The sequence below is a fragment of the Staurois parvus genome, unplaced genomic scaffold, assembly GCF_062004578.1.
Source record: "Staurois parvus isolate SC_StPar_1 unplaced genomic scaffold, SC_StPar_1.0 ptg000077l, whole genome shotgun sequence".
NCBI lineage: Eukaryota > Metazoa > Chordata > Amphibia > Anura > Ranidae > Staurois > Staurois parvus.
The window spans coordinates 3,487,616-3,508,759 of record NW_028317873.1 but is presented as its reverse complement, the minus strand read 5'-3'; the positions used below and the strand labels follow the sequence as shown (position 1 = coordinate 3,508,759).

The 21,144-nt window shown below is 40.2% G+C and overlaps 1 protein-coding gene across 2 annotated transcripts in view; it reads left to right on the top strand.

Annotated features, from left to right (window-relative positions):
- STX17 (syntaxin 17) overlaps nt 1-21,144 on the top strand; it is a 156,090-nt gene that overhangs the window by 11,689 nt on the left and 123,257 nt on the right. For both annotated transcript variants that reach the window (XM_089669458.1, XM_089669457.1), the window contains exon 2: nt 12,275-12,434. In XM_089669458.1, coding sequence (XP_089525584.1) covers nt 12,315-12,434 — 120 coding nt within the window. In that variant the 5' untranslated portion in view covers nt 12,275-12,314. The remainder of the gene's footprint in view (nt 1-12,274; nt 12,435-21,144) is intronic.

Genomic DNA, 21,144 nt, shown 5'->3' with positions numbered 1-21,144 from the left:
ACCTCCATACATCCGTGAACTGGTAAAGCCCCGCCCACTTGGCCAACTCCGACTCCCTGGTGGCATCAGGATATAATTTGTCAACACTAGGGTCCAGAGTAAGATTAATATCACCAGCAAGAAGAACATGGGATGTGGGATATGAGGCCAGGAGCGGTGCCAAGGCAGCCAATGAGTGCGCGGAAGCAGGAGGCTGAAAATAGAGCCCAACAACTACCATTTCAAAGCAGTCAAAAATGGAGGTAAAGAAAACGGGAGAAATTGCAAATGGACTATAAAGGCACAGAAATTTCAAACAATATTAGTAAAATCATTTGTACTTTATTATGACAATGAGTCATGAAAAAACATCTTGCAGTTTAAAAGAGATCATTATATACTGTCCCCGCAGACAATGTCCCACAACCCACCATATTACAAGGAACACACTAGTGATGAGGGATACAAGAACCACCAGAAGGATCCTATGGGGGGGGTGAGAGACATTAAGCTGCAGGAAGAATGGCCCAACATGTTTCGGGACCAATGATTGCTTCTTCAGGGATTTAGTAGTAAAATCTAGAAAATATATACATATATTGAATATATCAAATTATAACATGTAAATACTAGACAAGGGAGAGGTCATACAATAATATAATATCAATATGCACCATGCAGCAGCAGAACCCTCCATACATAAGGGGTAGGCCTCCTCTGTGTTTCCACAAGGCAAGGGGTCATACAGAAGGCCAGATATGAGGGCGCAACAATGGCCGACAGTCCATAGCCCCAATGGTCTAGACCAACCAGTAAAGAGAGAAAGAAGTATGTACTAGGACTCAAAACAAAGAGTACAACAGCATATATATATATACGTGTGTGTAAATTCCGAATATTTTCTTGAACTAAGCCATCCCAATGATAGTAATACTAGTTAACTGAATATTACCTTTAACAGAAGTTAAGTCAAAGGTCAAATTTTCTTGCAGGAAACTGGTCCTCTCCTCATCCTAAGCAAAAGATGTAGATAGGAAAGGGGGATGCCCTCTAATATCTAAGAGCTGAAAAAACAGGGAGATATCACCGTCAGGCAGATAGAAGCACCCCCTACACCTGGGCCAGTCCATCAAAAACTTAGGGGGTACTGGAAAGTAGGCCCAGCCTTCTAATGGAATAGGCTAATAGGAGTCACCATCTTGGCATTTGAGGAATAATAAATATGGGCATGTATTCTCTGATTAAACTGACGTATAGTCCAGGTATTTGACAAGAGTGTCATCTGCAAAGATGTAACGCTCCCAGCCTCCAAGGTATAGGTTAGCATAGGCTGGAGCACAACACGTACCCATAGCTACTCCTTTTATTTGAAGATAGTACAGATCCATAAATGTAAACCAATTGTGAGTCAGTATATAATACAATAGATCCACAATAAATTTACCTATTGCCCACTGAGTACGGTCCTGTTCCATCAAGAAGGATCGTACTATGTCAATCCGACGTGTATGTGGTATACTTGGATACAAAGCTTCAACATCTATGGTAACCAGTATAGCATCCGAAGGTATAGAAAGACCATCCACATGTTTAAGTCAAGAGTATCCTTAACAAAGGAAGAAAGACGTGTAGCATTAAACATCAAGAAAAAATCCACAAGCTTACTAGCATTCTCTGTTAAGGAGCCTATTCCAGAGACAATGGGTCTCCCTGGTGGAGCAGATGGATTTTTATGGATTTTAGGTAAAGGGTAAAAGTAGCTTCTCTAGGGTGTGAAACATCCAAAAAATTATAAGTGTCCTTGTCAATGAGGCCCTCAAAGAAGGCTCCATTGAAAAGGTCCTTAAATTCCACAGAAAATCGTTGTATCTTCCATGCTGGGATGCGTTTGTACCATTGGGAGTTATTTAAAACGGCAAGGCACATATACTTATATTGATCTGTAGACATAACAACGTTTCTCCCTTTGTCAGATGGTTTAATAACCAAACTGGTTCTATTTTTAAGATGGTTCAAAGCTTCCTTCTGTATAGGAGTAATGTTGGTATCTAAAGTTGTAGGGGTTAAACGTTTGACATCATTGATAGTTGCCATCAAGAATGTCCAAATACGTGGATTAGTCTTAAGTTCAGGGAACTTAGTAGACTTCGGTTTAGAAGACGGAAAATGGTCAGGACAGGTGGCACTGGACGTTGGATTATCTGGTTCCCTTTTATCAACAAATAACATCAAGTCTCGAAGGATTCTAAAATCCTGTATGGTAAAATGTTTCATGCGTTCCATAAGATCCTTTTCCTGTTTGTTTCTGATATGATCCGTGTCGAAGACATATCTGTATGTGAGTTTCCTTGCGAACAGATATAAATCCTTAATAGTTTCATACTTGTCAATTCTAGCAGTAGGGCAAAAACCTTACCCCATACTTAGGACAGCTAATTCATGTTTAGAAAGATGTTCAGTAGTTAAATCAATTACATTTAGTTGTTTGTTATTGGCATATTGCGGAACGATCTCTGATCTGTTAAGGGGGTCGTACGTATCATGTAAGTGTCGAGAGTACTTTGCTTGTCCCCTTGATTGTATTGATTTGGCAATAAAAAATAATTTGTGCTGTGACCTAGTGTGTCCTGTGAACAGATTGTTTAGTGTTGGTGTTTTTATTGGATAAAGTTAGTGTAGCTTGTGAAGCAGAAATGGGTGCCATAATATTGAGGGCCTGTGTGGCCGTAGGGGCCCTATAGATTGAAATACAAATTAAATAAATACTTGTGAGCCACTAGAAGTTTTTCTTACTCTCAAAACAATTAATTACGTGCATAAAAAGTAATATGAATAATATATATGTGAACAACTAAAGTATTAATAATTAATTAATTACGTGCTTAAATAAATTATATAAAATGTTATATTATATTAGATCGCCAGGTACTTATTACACCCTCTCCAGGTGTATATGTGTTAACTTTAAATATCAATATTGTACCGCGCTCCAATATATACAACTATGAGTGATGTTATAAATTTTTTTGTGATATTGTAAATTGCTGAGTGTATCACCAATAATTCGATACTTAACTAAATCAATTATACTTCAATCCATAATTAATATAAATAATAAATATATAAAAAAAAAAAAAACCCAATTAATTAAAAAATAAAAGTGCAAAAAAAATATATATATTGTTGAAAAAAATTGTATATAAAGAATATATATAAGTATGGGAATAACAGTTCAGTTCATAAGAATAGAGATGGTATTGTAGTTCAATCTAATCTGTGTGATGAGTCAGTGTTCACGGAGTGAACCTCTCTCTCCTTTCTCCTCTCCTCTCTCCTCAACACAGCCTTCTCAATAGGACTTTCTCCACTGGCTGCTTGGCTTATTCCTCCATATACGATACATACAGAGAAGGGAAAAGGAACATAGTGTCTTATCCGAGATAATGGTTGTTTATTAAACTTTGATCTCCCACTCACATGGTATAAACAAATATAGCGCTTTGTATAAAATGTATCCAGATCCTACTACAAACAGCCTTGCAGGTGTGTTTGTCTTCATTGAGTATACTCGCCGTTCCTCTGTGGATGCGTGATGACGTCACCGCCCCTCCCCTACGCGTTACGCTACAGGGACTCGTAGCTTCCTCTGGGGGATGTAACTACATCCCCCCAGAGGAAGCTACGAGTCCCTGTAGCGTAACGCGTAGGGGAGGGGCGGTGACGTCATCACGCATCCACAGAGGAACGGCGAGTATACTCAATGAAGACAAACACACCTGCAAGGCTGTTTGTAGTAGGATCTGGATACATTTTATACAAAGCGCTACATTTGTTTATACCATGTGAGTGGGAGATCAAAGTTTAATAAACAACCATTATCTCGGATAAGACACTATGTTCCTTTTCCCTTCTCTGTATGTATCGTATATGGAGGAATAAGCCAAGCAGCCAGTGGAGAAAGTCCTATTGAGAAGGCTGTGTTGAGAGGAGAAAGGAGAGAGAGGTTCACTCCGTGAACACTGACTCATCACACAGATTAGATTGAACTACAATACCATCTCTATTCTTATGAACTGAACTGTTATTCCCATACTTATATATATTCTTTATATACAATTTTTTTCAACAATATATATATTTTTTTTGCACTTTTATTTTTTAATTAATTGTTTTTTTTTTTTTTATATATATTTATTATTTATATTAATTATGGATTGAAGTATAATTGATTTAGTTAAGTATCGAATTATTGGTGATACACTCAGCAATTTACAATATCACAAAAAAATTTATAACATCACTCATAGTTGTATATATTGAGGCCCTATAGATTGATGCATTCATTAGAGTGGTTCCTGATATCAGTGAATGTTGTGCATGGGAAGGAAGTGTGCCTATCTCAGACATAGAATTAGGGAAAATATTAGGGCGTTTTTTAGTCGAATTGGATTGGTGAGTGAGATTACCCCCCATATATTGACGTTTTCGTGGTCCACTAGATGGATTGGATAATGATACCAAACTGTGTGATCTAAGTGATTGTAATTGAAAAGGAAGAGAGAGAGGAGTCTGACTCCATCTCGTCATCCTGGGGATGATTTCCATAAATCATTCGGGCAGTCTTATTTCTAGGGGTGCCTCTATAATTGGGAAGAGGTATTTTCCATATATAGGCAAAACCCTCCCCAAAGGCAGCTCGATCTTTGAAAATTTTGTCTTGTTTTTTGGTGATAATATCCTTATTGATTTTAGCTAGATAATCCTTCAGTTGCTGCCATTTGAAATCATAAAAATAATTATTTTTGATTGCTTCGTGTTGTCAATGGAGTGACAAAAGTTCCTGATCTACTGTATTCATTTCAGTTTTGTAATGTGAAACCCATAGAGTCATGCAATAGAGAAACTGCAAGATGTTTTTTCATGAGTCATTGTCATAATAAAGTACAAATGATTTTACTAATATGTGTTTGAAATTTCTGTGCCTTTAAAGTCCATTTGCAATTTCTCCCGTTTTCTTTCCCTCCATTTTTGACGGGTATAATTAGGACGTTGCACTAAAATATTATTTTTTTGGGAGTGATCTGACACCCGGATACACTCCATTCTTCTCCTCTTTTGTACCATTTCAAAGCAGTTCATCATCGCATGAATCATAACATATTTGCACTCAGGATCCAGCCTGAAATGGAGAAGAATGAATGGCAACGATTTGTGTATAAGGACACTGACACCTCGAGCATAAGAAGATTATGTGGCATTATAATGACCAACCCAAGCTCTTGTTAGGCCCAGTACCCTGTGGCCCGTTAGGTGGGTTTCTTGCAAAATACAAATATGTGTAGTATAGGATTTTAGAAATTGGAAGACCAAGGAGCGTTTCACGGGAGAGTTGAGGCCCCGCACATTCCAGGAGATACATTTCAAATCAGGGTGCCATAATACAAGTATTTGAAAACAAAGTTGTGACCACTCAGGCTGAATCTCGGGCAGAAAACCTAGAACTGTAAAATAGTCATCCGAAGAACCTGTATATTAGCTTGATACCATACACAGATTGAACCACAGTAGAAATCAAATGTACCTTGCAACAGAGAAAAAGGACTAAAAACTCCCAAAAAACACAGTTTATACATAGCTGACAGCTGCTGCATGTGTTAATGATGGTGATAGTCTGTTCAGACCAGCTTGGTCCAAGTAAGTTGTAAAGTTTTCTAAAACCTGGAGTAAGGCTTTAAAGCCGAGCTAAACCTACTTTCCTTAACCAGTTCTTGTACGGTGTCGGCATCTTCTTCTGTGTCTACTGGTCTTCGGTCATCTTCGTTGGTTGTTGCGGGATGACGTATAGTGCCTTGAAAACGTATTCATACCCCTTGAAATTTTCCACATTTTGTCTTACAACCAAAAACGTCAATGTATTTTATTGGGATTTTATGTGATAAAAAAATTTGAAAACCACTTATTTTCCTTCCAATTCACAAATATGTGCCATTTTGTGTTGGTCTATGACATAAGATCCTCAAAAAATACATTTACGTTTTTGGTTGTAGCATGACAAAATGGAAAATTTCAAGGGGTATAAATACTTTTTCAGGGCACTGTGTTAACTTGTATGAAAATTCTCAAACGACAAAGGCCAACATTCCTTCTTGTGTACGATTTATATGTTAGTTGGCACCTTCTTCTGGGTCTTTCTTTGCTTCTGATCATGCACGGTTTTTCTATTTGATTATTTCTGTACGATTACTGTGCACATTGAGCTAAAATCAGATGTTGTGTTCACTTACAATAAAAATTTTCTAGCTTGCACCTTAATTTTTTTTTTTCATCTGAACAGTCCGAATCGGCTGTTTGAAAGCACTCGACTGATCGTTCCTCGTACGGAAATTTTCTTCTGATTTTCTTATACTGTGTACCCAGCTTTAGTTATTGGCGAGTTATCTCTGTAACTCCGCTCTGAAGAGAGAGAGTGGCTGCAACAGTTCTTATTCTTCTGTTCTCTTTTTTTTTTTTTTTTTTTTTATCCTTTCACAGATGCGATGTGCAATGCCTGGTAGGATCATAGTGGCCCCATAAACAGCAAGTGTTTTTTTATCGTCTTTTTGAAGTTGCAGTTGAATTGTAGTAGGTGATCGATTTTGAATGGTAATAATTCTAATGGTAGTAGTAAAGACTACTGACAAATATTCTTAAAAATGCTGCTTCCCCACTCCCCTCCCCCAGCTCCCTTAACCACTTGCCGCCCTGCCACTGTAGAAATACGGCGTCAGGGCGGCACGGGCAGGCAAAACCACGTTTTAAAACAGGTAGGGGGTACGCGTGAGGAGCGCCGCCGCCCTACCTGTCCCGCCGATCACAGCCGCGGATGTCAGTTGCCGGGTCACAGCCGGTCCTTACCGGCTATCTCCCGGCGATCGGCGGCAATCAGTGACAGAGAGCACAGCTGCAGTAGCTGTGCTTACTGTCACTTCCCTGACAGCTCGAGGACAAGCTGATCGGGACAGAAGAGTTTAACTCTCCCGATCAGCCGTGTCCCCTGCAGTACACACCCCCGCCCCCTAGTAAAACACTCCCCTTCACACAGATAACCCTTCCCTGCAAAATAAATTTAACCCCTCCCTCCCCAGTGCCATTAGTACAGTGTCAGTGTTTTTTTTTTTTTTTTGGCACTGATCACTGTATTGGTGTCACTGGGGATGTCAGTGACCCCAAGTCAGTACCCCCCCAGTGTCAGAATGTCCGCCGCAGTCCCACCATAAGTCGCTGATCGCCGCCATAAGTCCCTGATCGCCGCCATAAGTCGCTGATCGCCGCCATTATTAGTATAAAAAAAACCTAAAAATCCCAGTATCTTTCCCGCCATTTGTAAACGCTATAACTTTCACGTAAACCAATTAATTTCCACGTATTGGGTTTTTTGTAGCAAAGACATGTCGCAGAATGCATTTTGGCAGAAATTTATGACTAAATTTGATTTTTAAATTTTTTTTTTACTGGACATGTTTTATAGCAAAAAGTCCAAAATATTGTTTTTTTTTGCCTCAAAATTGTCAGCCTATTTTTTTTTTATAGCGCAAGAAATAAAAACCGCACAGGCGATCAAATACAGCCGAAAGAAAGCTCAATTTGTGGGAAAAAAAGGATGTAAATTTCATTTATGTACCGTATTGCATGACCGCGCAATTGTCCATTAAACTAGCGCAGCGCTGTATAGCAAAAAAATGGCGTAAATTGCAGTATCTATACCAAAGTTTGTAGACGCTATAACTTTCACACAAAGCAATCAATATACACTTATTGGGATTTTTTTTACCAAAAACATGGAGCAGAATACATTTTGGCCTAAATTTATAACCAACTTTGAGTTTACTATATATTTTTTATAGCTGACAGTAAAAAATATTGTTTTTCTTCAAAATTTTTGGCCTTTTTTTGTTTATAGCGTGAAAAATAAAAAGCGCACAGGTGATCAAATACCACCAAAAGAAAGCTCTATTTGTGTGAAAAAAAGGAAGTAAATTTCGTTTGGGTGCAGCATTGCATGACCGCGCAATTATCAGTTGAATTAGTGCAGCGCCGAGTAGCAAAAAGAGGCGTGGTCATTAAAGTGGGAAAATCCTCTGGAGGTCAAGTGGTTAAAGCAGCGCCTCTGCACACCCAATATTTTGTTAAAAACATGTTTGGGGGGAGATAGTTTATGAGCAGTTTAGTTCCATTTAAAGTAGTTGCAATGATATGTTCGGTTTTACTAACACATGCCAAAGTTGCAAAACTGGGTTCACGTGTTAAGGTTTGTTTTACCTTCGGGCATTAAGGGGTTACATTTTCGTCTGAACAGTCATCGGCTCTTGAAAGCAGTATATTAATGAACAAAAAAATCGAACCAACTGTTCCAAATACAGATTTTTTTTTTCGGCCGGATTTTCTAATAATGTATACTAGGCTTTAGCCTCTGTTTGATCTGTAGTTGCAATGGTATTGAACATGTGATTAATTATGACACCAGCTATTTGATGGTTTGACAGTCCCCAACTTACAAGCTGACCTCAATGCACTATTTAATTGGACAACTATTTTGCAAATGAGGTTTAATGTTGACAAATGTAAATAGGACTGAAACAATTAATCAACATAATCGATTATCAAAATAGTTATCAACTATTTTCATAATCAATTAGTTGGTCAGCCGATTGGTTGGCCTGCTACAGAATGCATTATTTGTCTACGTAACAGAAAATACAATGCAGAACACATACAGCTCAGTACACAATTCAAACATTTCAGTAAGTGGCTGAGAACTTGTGAATGTATGAGGAGCAATGCCTCATGGGACATGTAGTCCTGGGCAAGAGAAGGTGAGTGATTCTAAAAGCAGAAGTTTTTTTACCTTGCTATAGGGGCACTCTGGAGGTGGGAGGAGCCAGAACTTCCGGTAGGGAACCCCAGAAGAGGATAATTGGGCTGCTCTGTGCAAGACCATTGCACCGAGCATGTAAGTATGACAAGTTTGCTGTTAAAAAAAAATCCAATCACTTTAAGGGCTCTGTGCAGGGAAGATCAGCATCTGTACCCAGAGAAGCTGGAGACTGATAGACTGGAGGGAATATAAGGCAATACAAGTAAAGTGTACCAGTATTGTGCATTATGTTTAAAATGCTTATATCCATGAAAAAAGTCTGAGCCTTTACTACTACTTTGATATAAAAGATTTCTATCTCCCCCTCCACCCTTCATATAGCTTCATGTCTTATTCCCAGTTTAAAATACTTGGTATAGCCTACTTCTGGGTATATACATTGTGTTGGGACGCCTGCCTTTACACGCACATGAACTTTAATGGCATCCCAGTCTTAATCCATAGGGTTCAATATTGAGTTTTCCCTCCCTTTCTAGCTATAACAGCTTTAACTTTTTCTGGGAAGGCTGTCCAAAAGGTTAGGAGTATGTCTATGGGAATGTTTGACCATTCTTCCAGACGGGCATTTGTGAGGCCAGGCACTGATGTCGGACAAGAAGGCCTGGTTTACATTCTCCACTCTAATTCATCCCAAAGGTGTTCTATTGGGTTGAGGTCAGGACATTTTGCAGGCCAGTCAAATTCCTCCACCCCAATCTCGTTCATCCATGTCTTTATGGACCTTGCTTTGTGTACTGGTGTGCAGTCATGTTGGAACAGGAAGGGGCCATCCCCAAACTCTTCCCACAAAGTTGGGAACATGAAATTATCCAAAATGTCTTGGTATGCTGATACCTTAAGAGTTCCCTTCACTGGAACTAAGGGGCCAATACCAACCCATAAAAACAACCCCACACCATAATCCCCCCTTCACCAAACATTACTCTGGGCACAATGCAGTCAGGCAAATACTGTTCTCCTGGCAATCGCCAAACCCAAGCACATCCATTGGATTGCCAGACAGAGAAGCGTAATTTGTCACTCCAGAGAACACTTTTTTTAAAATTAAAATACCAAACAAGTTATACTTTCCTGCTTTATGCAGTAGTATTGCACAGAGTGGCCACGATCCTCTTCTTCTCGTGTCCCCTCGTGGCGATCTTGGTTCCTCCTTTTTTTGTGTGTCCCCATAGCAAGCCATTTGCCATGGGGGCACACACAGCGGGACTGAGCCCGGTCTCCCACTTCCTCATTGCATTTGGTTAAACAGCAGAAGAAGCCAATGACTCCTGTTGCTGCTCGAATCCCTGTGTGAAGAGGAAGAGAGGGGAGAGAAGATGAAGCTGTTCACAGCGTGGATCTGTTCTCCCCTCTCTTCCCCTTCACATAGGAAAGGGGGAGGACAGAGGAATAGAAAATATTTTTTTACATTAATGCAAGGAATGCATTAAGGTAAAAAATGTTTTTAGCTTTAGTATCAATTTAATAACAGCATGCAGTGCCAAGCTGCTGTTTCTAAAGCTAGCAAAATATTTTCTTGTATTAAAAACGTTATAGACTCCAGAGAGGGAGACATAATTTTGCCCTTGTAGAAGTCAGTTATCCCTCATTTGGAATATACAGATCAGTTTTGGGGACCAGTTCACAAAAAGAATATTGGGGAACTGGAGAAAATGCAGGGAATTTCAACCAAACTGATAAGAAACATGGAGGAGCTCAGCCATGAGGAAATGTTAGCTGAATTGAATTTATTCTCTCCTGAGAAGAGGAGACTAAGGGAGGATTGGATCACCGTATATAAATACCTAAACGGTCCACATAGTGCACTTGGTGTAGAGTTGTTCACTTTCAAGTTTACAGAAGACAAGGGGGTACTCTTTGGGTCAGTGGTTTATTTATTTATTTATTTTGCATGTCTCTCGATCAACTGTGGGTGTAGGAGGTTTTCTATTGTTTTTTGTTTTTTTTTTTCTATTGGTTACACTAGATATTCTATTTTTTGTTTTGTTTTGTTTTGTTTTTTTTTTCAGTGGAACTGTAATTTATCATCCACTGCATGCCTTTAATGTAACCAGTTTTCAAAACTGTTAAAACAATGGACTTCCATTTTAGATACCTTCACACTTCCTGTCAGTTTGTTGAGTGTTAAGCATACTCTGTGCAGTCAAATTGAACAAATTCCTTTGGATTTACCAACAACTATGGAATGTAAAGGTCTGCACAGCTGGATACAAGTGGAATGGATTGTTTAGGTTTGTCCTCATATAAAGTACAGTAGTTTTGGTAAACTTTAATGAAATAGTACACTCAGATTGTAGCTTGCATTGCTGCCCTTAGACAGAGCAATAAGAGAGGGAAACTCTCCCCATTTTCTGCATTAATACATATTTAATAGAAAATTTCCAAGGTACAATAATCTGACTTTATACTCTCTGGACCTAAGTTGCATCAAAGTAGTGCAGGCACCTTTTCAAAATCTCTGCAACTTTAATCGTACAGTTCTGAATGAGTGCCATTGAGCTGTGACTTGTCATGTCCAAAGTCGCATGATAAGTCGCACAAGTATGAATGGTATATTTTTTTCAAATGGTTTCTTTTATTTTAAGTTGATTGTATTCCTCTCTCAAGGGGGCTTGCAAATCCCCTGTGTGATAGCATAGTGCAGGTGACAGGTCATCTTTATGGAGACATCAGGGACATCAGGGACATATTAGACCCCTAATGTCTGTTGCTTTCTCAGGCACAGCCTGATGTCATCTGACAACTGTGATCCTGAAAGCATTCACAGAGAGGACCTCTGGGTTTAGTGCACGGATGAGAGATAGGGCATTGGATCTCAACAGGAAAAACAGTCTGGAGCTATAGGTAAGACCATCATTTTCCAAGATAATGATTGGTTTAAAAGCATTGAAGCAGAACTCCAGCTTAAAATAACAACAGGTAAAAAAACGAATGGCTCATTAAAACATAAATTGGCTAATCTGGCATTTATGGCAATATTCACCTTCCACCCAGGGGATTGAATCCACAGGATCACCAATAATTTGGGCTGCAGAATAAGGTAGAGCTACAACCAGCAATTGTTTAGGGAACAATGAGGCCACTGATCGGGAGGGGACCAAGTCCTTTATGCACTTGGTCCCCTGGGGTAATACGATTAAATAATAATTAAAAAATAAACTTCATGATATTCTTCTTTAAATAACAGTTAGTTAAAACTGTACTGTTTCTGTAATGGAATTTCCTGTTCAGTATATAATTAGGTTTGCAGATGGGTTTACTTGTTTTCAACTTGCGCTCTTGATTTACATTTGACTACATACTTTCCCAGGCACTTTGCTATTTTTAGATGGTTTAGGATTGGATGCCTCATGCTAATACTTTTTAAATACTATTCCACAGGTGAAATTTTAACGAAAAAAGAATTGTACCCTTGTAAAAGATGGAAAGTGAACAAAAAGTGCCATACCGTCGCCTTGAAAGTGCTGTCCTGAAGTTTACTAAAGTTGTTATTCCAACAGATCTTGAAAGATTGAAGAACCATCAATTAAATATTGAGAAGGTTAGTATTATCTGATGTGAGGAAATGCCGACTTGATATTATCTTTTACTTTTACCTATCCCTGATCTTCTATAATTTTAGTCAAATATTTTAATAAAAAATTGGTACCTAGTAGCAGGCTTGGATTTATAATAATTTGGACTTTATGTATTCCTAATAATGAAAGATAATCTCTCAACAACATAAAGAAGGCAGTTGCAAAAACTTGAAAGGCAGACAAAATTAGAATATTTAAAGTGTATTTCCACATTTGCAGTTAAATTTGCGAAACACCAACATGTTTTGAACAAGCTCAGTGTAATCTGTCTGAAAAGAAAGCCTTAGGACAGAATGAGCTTTCTCTCATGGAAGTGTATCTGTGGTCAAAATTTTAAAATCATGTATTAGTTACGATATTGTATTTCAATTACAGTGGCGAAAATAATTATTCGATCCCCTGCAGATTTTGTAAGTTTGCCCACTTACAAAGAAATGAAGGGCCTATAATTTTTATCATAGGTGTATTTTAAATGATAGAGACAGAGTATCAACCAAAAATCCAGAAAAAAAGATACAAATGTTATAAATTGAGTTGCGATTCACAGTAAAATAAGTATTTGATGTTTACCAACCAACAATAATTCTGGCTCCCACAGACTGTCTATGTGCTCATGTGGTACACAGATTAGTCCTGTCAATTTAAGAAGGTGCTCTTAGCGACAGCTCATTATTTGTATAAAAAACACCTGTCCACAGAATCTTTCTTCCATTCATACCTCACCACCATGGGTAAGACCAAAGAGCTGTCAAAGGAAGTCAGGGACAATACTGTAGTCATGCACAAGGCTGGAATGGGCTACAAGACTATCAGCAAGAAGCTTGGTGAGAAGGAGACAACTGTTGGAGCGATTATTCGCAAATGGAAAAAATACAAAATACCTATTGATCGCCCACGGTCTGGAACTCCATGCAAGATTTTTCCCAATGAGACAACGGATGGTGTTCTGGGATATTTCCTCCCAGATCTGGACCAGGGCATCACTGACCACCTGGACAGTCTGAGGTGCAACCTGGCGTCGTCAGATGGACTGAAACATGATATCTCAGCTGTGTTCTATTGGATTTAGGTCAGGCAATTGTTGGGGCCATTCAATGGTATCAATTCCTTCATCCTCTGGGAACTGCCTGCATACTCTCGCCACATGAGGCCAGGCATTGTTGTGCATCAGGAGGAACCCAGGACCCACTGCACCAGCATAGGGTCTGACAATGGGTCCAAGGATTTCATCCCGATACCTAAAGACGGTCAGGGTACATTGTCTAGCCTGTAGAGGTCTGTGTGTCCCTCGATGGATATGCCACTCAGACTATCACTGACCCACCACCAAAACGGTCATGCTGAACAATGTTAAAGGCAGCATAATGTTCTCCACGGCTTTTCCAGACCCTTTCATGTCTGTCACATGTGCTCAGGGTGAACCTGTCCTCATCTATGAAAAGCACGAGGCGCCAGTGCCGCACCTGCCAATTCTGGTGTTCAATGGCAAATGCCAATCGAGCTCTATGGTGCCGGGGAGTGAGCACAGGGCCCACTAGGGGACTTTGGGCCCTCAGGAAGTCTGTTTCTGATTGTTTGGTCAGAGACATTCACACCAGTGGCCTGCTGGAGGTCATTTTGAAGGGCTCTGGCAGTGCTCATCCTGTTCCTCCTTGCACAAAGGAACAGATACCGGTCCACCTTCTACTTTCCTGTCCAGCTCTCCTACAGTAACTTCCTGTCTCCTGGAATATCCTCCATGCTCTTAAGACTATGCTGGGAGACACCGCAAACCTTCTGGCAATGGCACGTATTGATGTGCCATCCTGGAGGAGTTGGACTGTCTGTGCAACCTCATGCTACCAGTAGTAACACTAACGCTGGCCAAATGCAAAACTAGTGAAAAACAGTCAGAAAAGATGCGTAGGGAAAAAAATGTCAGTGGCCTCCGCCTGTAAAACCATTCCTGTTTTGGGGGTTGTCTCATTGTTGCCCATCTAGTGTACCTGTTGTTAATTTAATTAAAACCAAAGCAGCTGAAATTGATTAACAACCCCCTCTGCTACTTAACTGACCAGACCAATATCCCAGGAGTTTAATTGACTTGATGCTATACTCTGATTAAAAAGTGTACCTTTAATTTTTTTTGAGCCGTTTATATTGCTCACATATGCCATGGCTATATGTGGAATAACACCCCAAAACACATGGTGGGGTGGAGCCTAAACATGGCGGCGTCGGAGAGCACGATGTGAGTGCTCTCTGATAACCTCCAAAACTAACCTTCCGAGACCCTCATGGAGTGAAGCCCTACCTGCTTGAGGAGGGCTCCAAGCGGGGAGAGACTGGCGCGTGGAGGGGAGAGGAGAGCGGGCACGGACCTCCGGAAGGTGATCTCGCTGCGGAGACTCCAGTGCAGCTGTCGGGTTCCCGGGGAGACGAAGCAGGGCGGTGTGAGCATGCTGCTCGCCGCAAGGCATCACTGGGAGGCAGAGACGCCGGCCGGCTCCCTGTCAGAGCAGCAGTGACATGTCGGCTCCCCCTGTGCTACAGGACTGGAAAACCGTGCGGCCAGTGGAGGAGTGAAGCAGGAGAAAGGGACCAGCTGAGGAGGACCTCGGTGGGAAAGAGGAGGCTGGTTGGTGCTCTAATTAAATAAAGTGCTGCCGGCTTATAGTTGCCTGTATCCCCCTGGCCGGCTGTTTGATCTTGGGTCAGGGAGACCCATAAATATCAGGACATCTACTCTTCTTCCCCAAGACCATCCCCAAGGAGAGAGAAAGGAGGTGGAAAGAAAGAAATAAAGTATCGGGTACCCCGAGGAATCCCCCCCAGGACTGAGCAGCAGTGAAGGCCCTCCACATAAGCCTGGAACCACCGTCCTGAGAAGGGAAGGGTGAGTGAAAACTGTTGGGGGCTTATTGCACTGTGAACCCCTGAGTGATACAGGCGTCCAAGGGGTCAAAGAGAGGAGGATTCCTAGGGGTTAGAAGAGAAGAAGAAAGGAGGCCCAGGTGTCCCAGGAGAGTAAAGGATATAGGAAAAATTGCAAGGCTATCAAGATATATAGAGGATATGAAGAACAAAGGTCCCAAGGGAGCAGGGCCCAAAGGGGCCCAAACAGGAACAATAAAGAAATTTACATCATATGGAAATACTACGCCAGAAAGGGCCCAAGGTGCAAAGGGGGAAATGGACACTAGTTCAGGAAATAGCCCTAGATTATCATGGAGCATGAACAACAAATAGTGGAGGGCTTGGGAAAAAAAGAGTCAGAAGGTGAACTACAATTACCAAATAAGAAGGAGATGGCAGAAATGTTTCAAAATCTGGAAAAAACGATAAAACATGAAATGACAGCTATTCGAAATGATTTAGGTCACCTTCTATTAAGAATGGAAGAAACGGAGGAGAAAGTTAAAATCCAGGCCCAGAAAATAGATAATTTAAGGGAAAGAATAAGCCAATTAGAAAATAACCAGAAAAAAATGATCTTTAGGATGGAAGTTCAAGAAAATAAAGAAAGAAGGAGTAATCTTAGAATACGAGGAATCCCAGAGATTGCTAAAGGGGAAATACTATATGAACTAGTTAAAAAAATCCTAAACTCCATAAGAGATAAACCGGAATCTGATGGGATCGATTTGGACGGAGTGTTTAGGGTAGGAAAGTCCAAACGGGCTACTGAGAAGGAAAGACCGAGGGACATAATTGTCCAGTTCCAAAATTTTGGGGCCAAAGACGAGATCTGGAAGAAGACCAAGGGAAGATCATTAATTAAGTGTGGAGACTTGACTATCCAAATCTATGCGGACTTAACAGTAGAGACCCTAAGGAGAAGGAGATCCCTGAAACCCCTGTTGGAGCAAATGAGAAAACAGAATGTGCAGTATAGATGGGGTACCTCAGCATTTCTAATTGGCTGGAAAAATGGGGTCACAGCGTATCTGAGATTTCCGGATGAATTAAGAGATTTCTGTGATAGACTGGACTTGCAAAGAATGGAGATAGCTGGGTGGGAAGAAGATAAAGGAAACATAAATGTTATAAGAAAAGAGGACTGGCAACAGGTCGGGCTGAGGGAGGCCTTGGGGGTGGGGGGGGAGGAGAGGGAGAATTAAGTAGAAAATGAATTTTTTTTTTTTTTTCTCCCTCTCGCCCCTAGCCTTCCCCCTCCGGATGCTGAGACCCGCTTGGAGGCTCCGATTAAGGCAGGGAGGTAAAGAGTAAAGACTCTTGTTGAATCTAGATGACAGAGAGAGGGAATCGGGGAGGTTGGAGGAGAGGTGAACCGTACATAGGCGGAGCTGATGCCCCAAATTTTAAATCAATGATGGAAATAGATCCACAAATGATTTGTAGGCAGTTTATAGGCCTAAAAACGGGTAGGGGCAAAAGAAGGGAGGATGAGAGGGGTGGTGGGGGGGGGGGAGGGGACGAGAGTTGGGTGGGAGGAAGGGAGGGGAGGAGGTATTGGGTCAATACTCTGCAGGACAGAAGGGATAAAGAGGAAGAGGCAATCTGGAAGAGAGATGGACTTAATTGGGAAAGATGGAAGAATTACAGTTTATAACCTATAATGTGAATGGGCTGAGCTGTCCAGGGAAGAGATTTAGGTTGTTTAATGAGTTACATCACAGGGCTACGTCAGTGGTATTTTTACAGGAGACGCATTTTGAGATAGAGGCAAACGTGAAATTGAAATCCAAATACTATCCAACATGGTATTATGCAGATTCTCCAATTAAAAGAGCAAAAGGGGTTGCAATAGGTTTGGCAAAGAACATGAGATTTGAGTTGGAGGATAGAAGAACCGACCCGGAGGGGAGGTTTTTATTTTTAAAAGGTAGACTTCAGGGGATTGAGTGTACTTTAGCCAATATATACTGCCCCAATAAAAACTCGGAGAAGTATATGAAGGGCTTGTTGAAAAAATTAATGGACTTTAAAAAAGGGCGCTTGATAGTAGCTGGAGACCTAAACTTTTGTATGGACCCACAAAAGGATAATACCTCTTCTGTGCAAAAAGAGGGGAGCAGGTCTCTGAGAGCTTTGAAAAAAGTGATGCATGAATATCAACTAGTGGATACCTGGAGAATAATGCATATGAAAGACAGAGACTATACCTTCTTCTCTAATGCACACGAGATATACTCGAGATTAGATTACATCTTAATAGACCATCAACTAATAGATCATCTGGTAAAAATTGACATAGAGACAAGGACGTTCTCAGATCATGCTCCGGTCGTGATGAAGTTGGGATGGGGAAGAAGGTGGACGGGAGGATTAGGGTGGAGGTTAAATGAGGTTCTTCTTCTGGATGAGGATGTAGTTCAGAAAATCGAGAAAGAGATCAAGGTATACTTTAAGGAGAACGAAACAGAGGAAGTATCGATAGCTACAGTCTGGGAAAGTCATAAGGTATTCATAAGAGGAATCTTGATTGCGGCTGGAGCAAGGAAGAAAAAGGAAAGAAGAGAGAGGGTCAGTGGGCTCTTAAAAGAAATATTGGACTTGGAGCAGATCCATAAGAAGAAAATGACAAAAGATACGAGACAGAAGTTACTGGATAAAAAAGAGGAGCTAGAGAGGTTGATGGATGAGGAGAAGAGAAGAGTATACAACAGGGTTTTGAACGAGAGGTATAGATGGGGAGACAGACCAGGAAGATATCTAATGAGAGCTTTGAATAAAAAGAAAAATAGGAATTATATAGAAAAGATAAAAAGCTCAAAGGGGGAGTTGGTCCACTCAAAGAGATTATTAAAGTGTTTACGGAGTATTACAAAAGTTATATAATATTAGCCCCCAAGGCCCTCTAAAAGAAGCCCAAGAGGGAATTAAGGAAAAAAAGATGACATACTTAAAAAATGCGGGATTACCAAAACTAAGTGAAGCACAGTTGAACTCCCTAGACGTAGAAATCTCCCAGGAAGAAATTAAAATAGCATTAAGAAGTACAGGAGGGGGAAAAAGTCCAGGTCCGGATGGCTATACAGTTAAGTACTATAAAAAATTTAGTGAAGTATTGTTACCCAAGCTGGAGAAATATATGAATGCTCTGGGAGGTGGGATGGAAGTAAGGAGAGAATCCCTACAGGCACATGTAGTACTTATTCACAAGGAGGGAAAGGACCCATCTCAGTGCTCCAGCTATAGACCTATCTCACTATTGAACACAGACACTAAACTGTATGAAAAGGTGTTAGGAAACAGGTTGAGAGATCTGATGCCTGAATGGATCCATGGAGATCAGGTGGGCTTTGTACCGGGGAGAGAAGGTAGAGATAACGGCTTGAGAACCCTGATGCTTATTCAGAAGAGTAGAAGAGGGAAAGCCCCGGTGGTGCTCTTGTCAATTGATGCGGAGAAGGCATTTGATAGAGTGGACTGGGGCTTTATGATGGACAACTTAAAAGTGTTGGGGATAGGAGATAGAATGCGAGAGTGGATAAGTAAACTATATAGGGAGCCTACTGCAATCATCACGGTAAATGGGGAGAGATCAGAACCCATTGGAATGTCAAATGGTACAAGACAGGGCTGTCCTCTGTCCCCTCTGCTATATGTATTGTCACTCGAACCTCTGTTGTCAATAATAAGAAATAGTGGATCGGTAAAGGGAATTCAGATAGAATCCATAGAACATAGAGTAGCGGCCTTTGCGGACGACTTATTGTTCTACGTGGGGAATCCCCGAATAACTCTCTCAAATATAATGACGATTCTGAAGGAGTACGGTGAACTATCAAATTTAAAAATTAATCCAACGAAAACAGAGATCCTGAATATTAATATATCAAAGAATGAAAAAGAAAAATTACAAAAAGAATTCCCCTTTATATGGAGAGAAAAAGAGATAAAATACCTAGGAATAAAACTCACTGCCTCATCTAAGCATTTGTATAGATTTAAACTATATCTCTTTGATAAATGAGATCAGGGAAGATTTAAAAAGACTAGAAGGAGGAAATCCATCCTGGATAGGACGTATAAACTTAGTCAAAATGGTAATTATGCCTAAAATACTGTATAGATTTCAAATGGTACCAATTAAAATTCCAGAAGCCTTCTTTAAGATAATGAAAAAAATGTTAACAAGATACATATGGAAGAATAAAAAACCTAGAATAGCATATGAAACATTGAGTAGGACTAAAGAGAAAGGGGGATTGGGTTTACCAGATGTCAAGAGATATTATAAAGCAGTGGTTTTGGCAAGAATATATGACTGGACTTTTAACCATAAGGGGAAAAGTTGGGTAACAATTGAAAATGATCTTAGTGGCATTAGATTGAGTCAGATGATATGGGTCCCACCACAGTTCAGGGGAACTAAAGAAAGCACAAGTATTTACATTTTAAATGTTTTTAGGGTATGGGACAATTTACATAAAAATATGAAATGGGAATTTAATTCAATATTAATGCCTCTCACAAACACTGAGTACTTTCCTCCGGGAAAGAACAAGATATCGGGGAGATGGTTTAGAAAGGACGACACCCAACTGAGAGATGTTTTGGTGGAGGGGGAATTGAGATCACTTAAAGAGTTAATAGAGAAGAAGGGAGACATTTTTATTAGAATGGATGAGTGGAAATACCATCAATTGAAAAGTTTTATTGGAAAACTACCGAAACCTTTGAGAATAAAACAGGAGTGGAATATGTTTGAAAGGTTGTTAGAGACACGAAGGGATGGGAAGCACGGTATTTCAAAAGTGTATAGAATACTCACAGAATTAGACACAAACACAAAGTTAATCTTTATGACAAAATGGGAAAGAGATATGGGAGTTGGGTTTGATGAAGATAGACAGAGAAAGATGTTTAGATTGATACAAGATAATGTTAGTATGAGAGAGGTTGAGGTTAATTATAAGTGTGTGACACGATGGCACATCACACCGAGTGTAGAACACAAGATGAATGGGGAAAGTTCAAATATGTGTTGGAGAGGATGTGGAGATATAGGAACGGTGTTTCACATATGGTGGGAATGTCCTAAAATCCAGGCTTTTTGGAAGACAATAGTCAAGTTGATTGAAGAAATAACTGAAATTGACATAGGATTAGACCCAACGATGTGTCTCCTACACAATGTGGAGACATCTGTAAATAAATATAAAGATTCAGGTATTTTGTACTTCTTGAATGCGGCGAAAGGGTTGATACCCAAGTTCTGGCGGAAAGTCGAGGTACCGAAGGAGATGGACTGGATTAACAGAGTAAACCAGATAGGTAGAATGGAAAGATCATACCATATGCAGGAAGATAGGATGAGAGTTTATCTCAGGAGATGGGAAAAGTGGGAAAGAGCAGGATTGAAAGAGAAATATAGGAAAACATGAACTAGGATGTTAACAAAAAATTAAAAAGCCTCAAGAGAATAGAATGGGTTAGAGTCTGCAGAGGGGGAGGAGGGGGGAAGAGGGGTGGGAAGGAGGGGTAGTGGGATGGGAAAGAAAAGAGTTTTTAGTAAGGGAAAGGCAGAAATGTTATAAATGTCTTTGTATGAGAATTACTTCCCTTTTTGGGTTTTTGTATTAACATGAAAAATTTAATAAATATTTAAATTAAAAAAAAAAAAAACACCCCAAAACACATTCTGCTACTTCATGTGAAAAACCACATGTGAAAAACTTTTTGGCAGCCTATCCACATACAGGCCCCCAAATTGACCACTTTCAG